This window comes from Meleagris gallopavo, chromosome 30 (genome assembly GCF_000146605.3).
Source record: "Meleagris gallopavo isolate NT-WF06-2002-E0010 breed Aviagen turkey brand Nicholas breeding stock chromosome 30, Turkey_5.1, whole genome shotgun sequence".
Taxonomy (NCBI): domain Eukaryota; kingdom Metazoa; phylum Chordata; class Aves; order Galliformes; family Phasianidae; genus Meleagris; species Meleagris gallopavo.
The window spans coordinates 1,150,354-1,161,641 of NC_015040.2; the positions used below are offsets into that span (position 1 = coordinate 1,150,354).

Sequence of the window (11,288 nt, forward strand, 5' to 3'; positions counted from 1 at the left end):
TTTGCTTTCTGTTTGAGATGGAGCCGCTGCTGCTGCGCGGTGTTTGTGATGTTAATTTCTAACCTCGGCAACAACAGAAGAAAACAACACAACTCAGTCTGTTGGTGGAGATGGGGGAAGAGTTTGCCTGTTTATTTTAAACAGTCCGCTTCTATTTATAAGCTGGCTGCTTTTATTTGGGCTTATTTATTTGTTTGCCTTCTTAGGCTGGTGCTGGGAGAGCGAGTAACTGGGGATCTGCTGGTGGTCGGTGGCTGCAATGGGTGAAATCTGCTTTGGTGCAGCCAGCTCTGCTTGGGCTGGGGTGAGAGCGAGGGCTGTGCTGGCATCTGTGTGATTTGTAGCAGGAGATCCGAAGGGTGGCTGGTTTAATGAGATGGCTGTTAATTGGGGGGGGGGTTAAAGAAGCTGTCTCTTTGGATTCAGCATCCGGGTGGCTGTGGAAGGTGGGTGTTGGTGGTGAGCGCTGCCGCTCGGTGGGTTTGTGCTCGGTGCTGTGGGATGTGGTTCACACAGCACAGTGAGGTGTTGCCTGTGTGTGTCCCTTCCCCTGGGCACACCGTGTCTGTATGGAGTGGAACTCACCGGGCGCTTCCCATAAAACCGAGTGAGCAAAACAAGCTTGCATCAGGGCTCAAACCACTTTACCTGCTGACGTTTTTTTCCTTTCGACTTCCCAATGGCTTCTTATGTAAGCTGCTGGCTTTCCTGACTTCACCAACGGGGCTGCAAACGTAGGAGTGCTTGGAGCTGCCCAGTGGCTGCAGGAGGTGTGCAGCCAGGGGCCGGGCTGCAGCCACTGCTGCTGTGCTGCCCTCCCATCTGCTGTCAGGACCTGGCACTAAAATGTGTGCAATAAGGAACCAGCAGGCTGCTGGGGAGCTGGGCAGAGCTCTGCTGTGAGCAACATCTGACTTTGTTCTCCCTGTCAGGCACTGGTTTTAACTCTGTCGTATCCAAAGGCTGCAAGAGGTATCTGGGGTGGGGGGGGAGGCAGGATGCAGCTCCTGAATGCAAATCCCAGAGTGCAGAATGCGACCCTGGAGTGCAAACCCAGAGTGCAGAATGCGACCCTGGAGTGCAAACCCAGAGTGCAGAATGCGACCCTGGAGTGCAAACCCAGAGTGCAGCCCCAGAATACAAACCCAGAGTGCAGAATGCAACCCTGGAGTGCAAACCCAGAGTGCAGCCCCAGAATACAAACCCAGAGTGCAGAACGCAAAGCCCAGAGTACAATCCTGGAGTGCAGAATGCAACTCCAGATTGCAGTCCCAAAGTGCAGTTTGCAGCCCCAGAATGCAATGGCAGAGTGCAATCCCAGAGTGCAGAGGGCAGAGCCCAGAGTACAATCCCAGAGTGCAGAATGCAATCCCAAAGTGCAGGATGCAATTGCAGAGTGCAGTTTGCAATCCCAGAATGCAAATCCTGGAGGGCAAAATGCAAGCCCAAAGTACAGAATGCAAAGCCCTGAATGCAAACCTGGAGTGTAGAATGCAATTAGCAGAGTGCAGGATGCAGAGCCCAGAATGCAACTCCAGAATGTAGCCCCAAAGTGCAGGATGCAATTGCAGAGTGCAGTTTGCAGCCCCAGAGTGCAATCCTAGAGGGCAGAATGCAACCTCACAACACAATCCCAGGGTGCAGCCCCAGAATGCAAAGCCCTGAGTGCAGAATGCAGCCCCAGAATGCAATCCCAAAGTGCAAATGCAATTGCGAATGCAATCCCAGTGTGCGGGGTGCAGCCCCACGATGCAATCCCAGCATGCAGCCCCGGGGTGCAGAATATTGCAGCTCAGCAGTGAGGATTTCCATTTCAGTCCTGAAGAGCAGACGCCGCTTCATCTCGTGCTGCTTGCAGTTTGCAGTTTGCAGGCAGATGCTCTGGCTGCACGGTGGTGGCAGGCAGCTGAGCCGTTCCTCGAGCTCTGCAATCCCTTAGGGCTGATTTTCCTGCTTCCCCACCGACGGCGCGTGGGCTGTAAGGGAAGCAGCCCCTCCTTGCTGCCCGAGGTTGGAGCATCTCGTGGGGTTTCTGGGAGCAGCTCAGGTGTGACGGGGCCCTTTGACGCACAGCCTGGGGGAGTGGCTGTAATGTGAGATTTGGGAGAAGTCGCAGCCTTGTTTCAGAAGGAGGACAAGATGTCCACCCTGTGCTGCCGGGCTGGAGCTGTGGGGTGGCACCGGGATGGGCAGTGAGCACTCGGAGCCAGCAGCAGGGCCTGGAGGCGTGCTGGGATGCAGGGTGCTGGTCTCTGTACCGAGCCTTGCTTGCCGTGGCCACTGATGCTCTCTCTTGCATCCTGCAGGCACTGGGGAGAGTGGAAAAAGCACGTTCATTAAGCAGATGCGTATCATTCATGGCTCAGGCTACTCTGAAGAGGACAAAAAAGGTTTTACCAAGCTGGTATATCAAAACATCTTCACTGCCATGCAGTCCATGATCAGGGCCATGGAAACCCTGAAGATTCTGTACAAATACGAGCAGAACAAGGTAAGTTTCTCAGAATTTCTGCACGCTTTAAGGCTGTGGGGGTAGCGGCGTTTGGCTCCCAGGTTTCCGTTTGCTTGGGCCCTTCTGCATTGTGATCTCAACCTCCCTGAACTCTTCCCTGTGTTATTTCTTTTTTTTTTTTTTTTTATGTGCCTAAGAACAGCTGTTTATGGCGTTGTGTTGATCTCTGACTCCATTTGCTGCCTTTGGTTGAGGGCTGGAGCAGCCTCCCACCTGGAGGAAGGAATCCTTCCCTTGCTCAGGGTCGTTTGCATGCTGCTCTGTATGGCAAATGGGGGAGCAAGGAGTTGGAACTGGATACAAGAGAGGCTCTGTGTGCTTATTTAAAGCACTGAGTGTTGTTGCCTGTGCTTTGTTTGGCTTGTTGTCACACCTGGACGCTTTGATCGGTGCTCCTGCAAGCTGTCGGGCTGTGTGAGAGGCAGCACCTCTGGTCAGTGCTTTTCTTGAAGGGTTGTGGTCTCACCCTCTGTTTGAACCACAGTTCTGTGCTTTGCCTTCACCTGTCTTGCCTCTAGGGATTATCTTTTCCACTCAAATCTGATCTGACGCTGCAGTTATTTAGGGGAGGGGGGTCCTGTTGGGTGTGCACCAAGAAATTGGGTTTCCTGGCATCTTGCTTCTTGAATGCATGGTGCCATATCTCAAAGTAGAGCCGTATTTCGGGTGTTCTGTCACACAGCAGCACAGAGCCGGTGTTGGTGAGCTGTTTGTAGGGCTTGGATGCCCTTTGTGCCTTCGGAGAGGCTCTGCAGCTTCACCTCCACACAGTTGGGCAGTCGGGGTCCTTCGCAGTGGGCGTCCTGCCTTGGGATCTGCTGTGAGACAAACAGGTGGAACTTTAATTTCTCGGTGTAATTCTGGGCCACAATGGAGCTGTGGTGTCTCAGCTGTGTGATTTATCGCTGGTCACTGCGCTTTGCCTGCTGCATTGGGATCCCTGAAGTCAGAAGGAAAGGGCTTATTTCACCTGAGAGTTATTTTGCTTTTCCATCTTCAGGCCAACGCAGTCCTGATCCGGGAGGTGGATGTAGAAAAGGTCATGACATTTGAGCAGCCCTACGTAAGTGCAATTAAAACCTTGTGGAACGACCCTGGAATACAGGAGTGTTATGACAGAAGAAGAGAATACCAACTTTCTGATTCAGCTAAATAGTAAGTTGTGCTCACCAGCACGTGGTGGTGATGCTCTAACAAATAGAAACTGCCCGGTTTCTTATTTTTTTTTGAGTTGCAGAGTTTGTTTCAGAGGCTAAGAACACTGCAGTGGATTCCATTACTTGTTTAATACATTTAATACAAGTACAGTACTTGTAAATACAGTACATAAACATATTGTTGTTTTCGTTGGGGTAGATGAATCTGGGTAGTGCTTCAGACAAGCTACGTGTGTTGGGATAAAACCCATAAGCCAACAATTTGCCTCTATCAGCCCAAAATATTCCGGGCAAAGTTAAAATGAAGGAGCATTGGGTAGCTGTAAGTGTTAATCTGGCTACAGAAAGGCCTGGAGCTTTGCAGGAGAAGGGGGAAGCTCTGTTTCTTTGAGGACAGGTTCAGATCTGGAGGTTCCTTCTCAGATTCCTTCCTTTCTTGCTGCTTCTCGTGTGGGTTTGAGGTGTTCTGGTGGGTGATGGAGGTGCTCACACATCTGCTTTTAGGCACAGGTGAGGATGGAATCTCTGCTTGGTGGCTCTTGGGCAGCAAAATATTGCTTGTTTTCTGTTCCCATTGGCCCTCTGGCCTTACTGTTCTGCGTAGGTATTTAACTTAGACCAACAAAATCTGAGTGCAGAGAAATGAGGACCGTTCCACCTCTGGCTGTTAACACAGATCCCTTCATGACAGAAAACCTCAGGTGAATCCCGCTGCTGAAACAGAAGCATCCCCTGTATTAAAGCCTCTCTGTAGTAAAGTTGCCTTCCCCACAGAGCTGACAGATGCATCCTTAACGCCTCTCTTCACCCTCCAAGGGGGATGGCTCCCAAATTCCTGCTTCCCGAAGACACATCTTGGTGTTCTCCACATTTCAGATCCCTCCAGTAACTAGCTCTAGGCTGGGGGCAGTGGCAGTGTTTAAAGCTGCGTGTTTCTGCTGCAAGCTGAGGCAGTGCTGCTTGTTTTTGTGCCTGCTGCAGCTATCTCAGCGACGTGGATCGTATCGCTACCCCAGGATATCTACCAACTCAGCAAGATGTGCTACGGGTTCGAGTTCCTACGACTGGGATCATAGAGTACCCCTTTGACCTAGAGAATATTATCTTCAGGTACTGAGGGCGTGTTCGTGTTACGGCTGAACTGAGAGGAGAGCAATTCAGTTTTGGGTTCTGCATTGCTTCAGTGTCCAGCTGTGAGGCTTAAATGGGGGTGTGTGTGTGTGTGTGTGTGCTGTGATGTTGTGAAGGATGTGCTGGAAGGGGATGGTGCCCTGTTTTATCTTAGAGGAAAGCTCCAAGAGGAAGCATTGAGCATCAGGAAGCAGCATCTGCTGAGCTGGAGGCTGGTGGGGCTGCTGAGCTGCTGGTGGCCCCAGCCAGTGGTGGGGGGGGGATGTGCTGTGGGTGGCACTTGAAATGGGTTTACCTTTGAGGTTGCTCAAGCAGCTTTGATTGTTTGTTCCTCCTTTAGAAAGAGCCTTCCTCCTGTGTGCGATGCCCTCAGAGATGGTTTTCTGTGCCCTCAAAACTTGCTGCCTCTGCTGCAGCAGCAATATGTGGTTAAGCCAGGAAATGAGCATGGCATATGAGGGCACAATGACATGCAAAAGCAATTTTCCTCCCTGCTTCTCTGCTGCTGGTTCCCATCTCCACCGCAGCACTGCCATTACAAAAGAGGAATTAAAGAAGCCTGCCTCCCATCTCTGAATCCATTCAATTACAGATGTACCAAAATTACTCTCTCTGGTTTGGTCCCCTGTGAGATGGTCGTAGGCTTTTAGCAGAGCTGTGGGGATTGGAGCCACTGTGCTGAGCTTCAGGTCTCACCAAGTAACTGCAGCATTACTGCACAGGTGGGACTCAGAGCTGAGGAGCCAGGCTGTGTCACTGTTACAGAGCATGTTCTAAGAAGGTTTTGTTTCCAAAGCACGCTCTGTGAGGAGCTCAGAGGCAAGCAGGTGCTTTCACAGGAACCAAAAAATAGTTTTTGATTGGGCAGAGCAGAGTTTTGAAGGACAGCTATTTAACAAACCCAAGTGCAACTGGAAGGGCAGTGGTGATGTTTGGGTTCTGCATGGATTCTGCAGTCTCGTGGCCATCTCTTCTGCTTGATGTATGTCTGAAATGGGATATTTTGTGAACTTGGTGGCTTTGTTAGCAAACACGTGGTGTTACATCCCCACGCTGGCTTCTCCGTATGGTAGAGTGGCATTTGTTCTCTTTGCATGCTGGTCCTCTGCATTCAGATGGAGAGTTGCAGCTGTTCCTGTGTTCTTCTCTTCCCCAGAATGGTGGATGTTGGAGGTCAGAGATCAGAACGGAGGAAGTGGATCCATTGCTTTGAAAATGTGACTTCCATCATGTTTTTAGTAGCACTTAGTGAATATGACCAAGTTCTGGTGGAGTCTGATAATGAGGTGAGCCAAAGGGAGGAGCCTTGCAGGGGGGTGGCGGGGAAGGAAGGATGTCTGCTTGCCTTCTGGGAGGCTGGTAACAGAGTGCTGTGCTGGTAAGAATAGTTGGCCTTCAGCTCTTCCTATCGTGAGGAGAACAGGAGGCTCAGTGGATCACAGTGTCATTGAGAAGGGGGGATGCGTTGTACCATCACACCATCTGTACTTCTCAAATAATGGGGAATTGCCCTGATGCTGCTGGGCCCTGTGTGTCTCAGGAGGCAGTGTGCAACTCTAAGAATTCCCTGCTCCTGCTTTCCTCTCTTCCTCACTCGAATCCCTTTGTGCTGTGGCTGCTGTTCTCTTAATGCCTGGTCTCTGAATTGGCAGCACTCAATTTTGACACCTGCTGATAGATGAAAGATGATGCCAGAAGGTGAAGGTGGGCATTGTTTCATTCGCAGAGATGAAAAGATGCAGCAGCTCCCACAGTACCACAGCCAGTTCCTTTACATGACTGCAAAGTGTGAAATGACTTATAAAGTCTCTGATATTAATGATTTGTTAATCAAATGAGGCTCGAGTTCATCAGACTTTGCATTTTCTTTCCATTTCCCTGCTCTACACGAGCCAGCACTTAGCTGGGACCGAAGTGTTCTGTGTGCAGGAGCTGAGCTGTTGTTGCAGGCAGCAGAAGGGCACCTTAATCCTCATCCTGATAAACTGCTTTCTTGTTTCAGAACCGGATGGAAGAGAGTAAAGCCCTCTTCCGAACCATTATCACCTATCCCTGGTTCCAAAACTCATCAGTTATCCTCTTTCTGAACAAGAAGGATCTGTTGGAAGACAAGATCCTCTATTCCCATCTCGTTGACTATTTCCCAGAGTTTGATGGTGAGTGGTTTCTATGGGAAGCACTCTGTTTAGAAGGAGGGGAGGGGGTGGCTTGGTTGAATTCCCTCGGAGATTGAAGGAAAAACTCTTTAATTTCAAAGGGAATATCTCCTGCAATGAGAAACTGTCATGAAAATACCCTGATCTTACTTGGCTAATAGGAATTTAACTGAATGAGCAAATAATGAACCTTTCCTGCAGGATGAGATAGAAAAGATTTTCCCCAAGCAGTCATTTAACGCTTTAAAGTGCGTGAAGTCTGACTTTCTTACCTGAATTCTTGTGCACGTGATCTATTTTTTCAATACGTGGTAATGCAGTGGTGTGCTGGGCGTTTTAATGCTCTAATCAAGAGGAAATTTCAGGCTTTGTTTTGTGAACCTGCCTGGTCAGGCAGCTGAGCTGCTCACACATTGATGCTGCATGAGCTCAGATAGCATTCAGTTCTTATTGAGCCCCATCTGGGCTGTGGGATGGTCACACCTGCATGGAACAGAGAAATCTCATCTGAAGCAGAATTCCTCAGCCAGAATAACACTGCCCTTCCAGCTCTGCAGCTGAGTGCATTCAGAGTTGTGTGGTAGCACACCAGCCCAGGGCTGAAAGCAATGAAATGCAGCGGGGAATGAGATCAGGCAGCACTCTCCTCTCCACGCTGTCATGTGCTGCCTGTTGTTATGCATCTTCAGAAAGTGCACGGGAAGGAAGAGCTGCAGTTTGGCAAACCAACCACTTTGCTGCTTTGAAATGACAAATGAAATCTCTCCTTATGGTTTGTCCTCCCACTCTGGGAGTCTCGTGCCCCCTGCTGTCTGAGAGCGTTCTGAAATCAGCAGTGGAGAGCATCAGGGCTTTGCAGCAGCCTGTGATTGCACGGGTCAAACAGCACGGATTTCTTACAGAACACAACAGCTGGAGCCCACATAACGGTGTCAGAGAGCACCACGTGCTTTCCCCTTTCATCTGACTGAGGGCTGTGGCTGCTGCAGGAGCACTGCACGGCTGTGAGTGGGAGGCAGCCCATCAGACCACCTCCCAGGAGATGCTCCGTGCTGCAGGGAATGTGAGAACACCAATACTGAGAAAGGAATATCAGCACAGTGACTCAGAGGAGGTGGCTTTTCCTAAGGAGCTGACAGCACCGCCAAGTAAATAAAGGCAGGAGTTTGAGTTAACAGGGCGGTGAGGATGGAGTTGGCCGAAGATGATCTTTGTTTAATAACATAGACTCACATCCTCGAGGGTGTGAGATTAATTTATATATTAAACAGAAAGATACAGCTCAATTCCAGATAGGTGTGTGTGAATCCAGGTGTCTGTTGTCCAGCAAACACAGCGCAGGTGGGGTTATAGAACAGCCTGGGTTGCAAAGGCCCACAGTGCTCATCCAGTTCCAACCCCCTGCTGTGTGCAGGTCACCAACCAGCAGCCCAGGCTGCCCAGAGCCACATCCAGCCTGGCCTTGGATGCCTGCAGGTTTGGGGCATCCACAGCCTCCTTGGGCAACCTGTTCCAGTGCCTCACCACCCTCTGAGTGAAAACCTTCCTCCTAATATCCAACCTAAACCTCCCCGTCTCACTTTAAAACCATTCCCCCTTGTGCTATCGCCATCCACCCATGTAAGCAGCCATAGACTGTTTATTCCAGAGCTTAGTCTGCAATAACACATTGCTGTCTGTCAGAATCACAGACTGCCCTGGGTTGCAAAGGAGCGCAGTGCTCATCCAGTTCCACCTCCCTGCTGTGTGCAGGGCCACCAACCACCAGACCAGGCTGCCATAGGGATCCGTAGGGTCATCAGCCCCACGTTGGGATCCCCAGACCCATTTAGGGCACTTCTGGGATTTTTGGGACCCGTTTAGGGCCATAGGGATCCATAATCTTAGAATCATCACAGAATGGCCTGGGTTGCAAAGGAGCACAGTGCTCACCCAGTTCCAACCCCCTGCTGTGTGCAGGTCACCAACCAGCAGCCCAGAGCCACATCCAGCCTGGCCTTGAATGCCTGCAAGGCTGGGATATCCAAAACCTCATCAAACCCCGGCCAACAGCTCCTTTCAGAGCCAAAAAAAAAAAACAACAACCCATCAGTTCCCAACGTTTGTATGCAAGAATTGTTTGGGATTTCTTCTTCCCAAGCACGGTGCTGCGGCTCACCCTGCGGGCTGCACAGAGCCATTCAGTGCTGTTTGTTCGCTGCAGGCCCGCAGAGGGACGCGCAGGCAGCCCGCGAGTTCATCCTCAAGATGTTTGTGGATTTGAATCCAGACAGTGACAAAATCATCTACTCCCACTTCACGTGTGCCACGGACACCGAGAACATCCGCTTCGTCTTCGCGGCCGTGAAGGACACCATCCTACAGCTCAACCTGAAGGAATACAACCTGGTTTGATCCCCCCCCCCCCTCCCTCCCCTTGGAAAGGAATCGTTGGTGAAAAGAAAAAGACAAAAAAAGGAGAAAAAAAAAAAAAAAGAATAATTTTAAACATGACCGGAAAAAAAACAAACAAAAAAAAAACAAAAAAAAACAACCTAACCAACAAATGTTTAATTTTGGATGATATGATGATTGCCAATTTGTCTGAGCTGTGGAGTGCTCGGTGTTACCCTGGAGTCTCATGTCTCTGTCACAGAGTAGCTGATTGATTTCCTGTTTTTAACAAACCGCTTTATTCACAGTCAATGGGGTATATGCCTCATTCCTTCAGTCACCTTGCTCACTTCTTAACTGTTGCCAAGCAGCTGCGCGCTTCATCTCAAGTCTTTGTTTTGTTTCGTTTCTTGTTTTTGTTTTGTTGTCTTTAGTCCTACTTTTTTTTTTTTTTTTTTTTAATTATTTCCCCTTTTCGTTCCCATGCTGTATGTAGAAAAAGTAACTTCCCAGCCGAGGTCGTGAAGTCGCTGGACTGTGGGAGTGTGGAATGCTACTGGTCCCTTTGCCTTGTGCTGTAGGGTGCCCTTCCTTGGTGTGATTTGCTAATCCTGCTTGCTTCCCCCCCCCTTTTCCCTTCCCCAGGACACGCTCCATGGTTCACTGTGATGAAACATTGGGGAACAACAACTGCTCTCCGACTGTTGTGCAAAAAAAAAAAACCCCAAACCAAACCACACACAAAAAAAGGCAAAACGCACCCAAAAAAGAGAGAAGCCATCGCTTTTCCATCCTTTAGATCTTCTGAGTTATTGTCTTTTTTTTCTTTCTTTCTTTCTTATCAATTATAAAAGTTATGAAGACTGTGATTTTATTTTTAAGTTATTGATGCTCTGTGCCTCGTTGGCAGCACAGAGCTGTGTTTTGCTCATGGACTACAAAGGATGGGAGCTCTTGGAGCGACAGCTGCTGAGCCTGGGGAAGTGCCTGACTGTCACTGTTCATTTTTTCCCCCCCTCTTTTCTTATTTTTTTAATTATTTGTCTGATTTTTCCACGCACACACGCCGTCCCCTCTCCCACCACAGCCGCTCTCCCTTTGGTTGAGCAGAGCCCACAGCATCCGTGGGGCAGAACCGTGGGGCTCAGGCTGCAGTGCTGCCTTGCTCAGCGCCAGCCTCTCGTTCTTCTCTTGCTGCTAGCAGCAAACAAGCCTCGCTTACTGCATTTCGTGCCACTGTGGTGGATGGCTTGCTAAGAGTCCTGGTTTTTAGGAAGGAGCAGAGCTGGTGCTCGCAGCCTTTGGGATGCAGGTGGGATTCTTAGTGCAGCAGCTGGGCCTGGAGGAGCGGCGTCCTCCCCGCTCTCGGTGCACTCCCCAGGCACGTGCTGCTTCGTCTGCTCTTCGGAGCAGGATGGATCCTCTCTGGAGGACTCCCAGAGGGTGCGTGGGTCGTCGTGCCGAGGTGGTGGTGGCCGTGGGGTCAGGAGGTGGCACAGAGGTGCTGCATTCCGGGTGCCAAAGCAGGCTGTGCTCAGCAGGATGCAACGCTTTGGTGCATCCCGGGGGCTGAGGTTGGAGGCCTGGAGGACAACCGCAGTGCAAGGCAGGGAGGAGGGAAGGGGGGGGAGCCGACCCAGCTCTGGCTGCGCATCTTTTAGCTGTCACAAACGCTTCTGTTCCAATCCCAACCGGCAGCATTGGGTCCAAACCCACCGAACGCCTCCTGGGAGGTCGGTGCCATCCCGGGGGCTGTGGGTCTCTTGTCTCTCTTGCAGACAGAGCACTGCGTGGCTGTTTTGCTTTAGAACACTACAACCCAGGGCTGTTGTTTGGAGGGGTTCTGGTTTGCATCCCCTCGCGTCGGCTGAGGGATCCCCGCGTGTCAGACAGCTTCACATTGCTCTCATGGCTTTGATTTTTATAGGTTGTTGGTTTTTTTTTTTTTGTTTTTGTTTT

General features: G+C 50.4%; 1 protein-coding gene across 1 annotated transcript; it reads left to right on the forward strand.

Annotated features, from left to right (window-relative positions):
- Positions 1 to 2,305: 2,305 nt before the first annotated feature.
- GNA11 (G protein subunit alpha 11) lies at positions 2,306 to 9,461 on the forward strand (the record flags this gene model as incomplete). Its single annotated transcript, NM_001303221.1, is given in 6 exon segments — positions 2,306 to 2,491; positions 3,513 to 3,667; positions 4,651 to 4,779; positions 5,957 to 6,086; positions 6,803 to 6,956; positions 9,160 to 9,461. Coding segments are annotated over 6 exon segments (945 nt in total), but the record flags the coding sequence as incomplete, so codon positions are not given.
- Between the last annotated feature and the right edge of the window lie 1,827 nt (positions 9,462 to 11,288).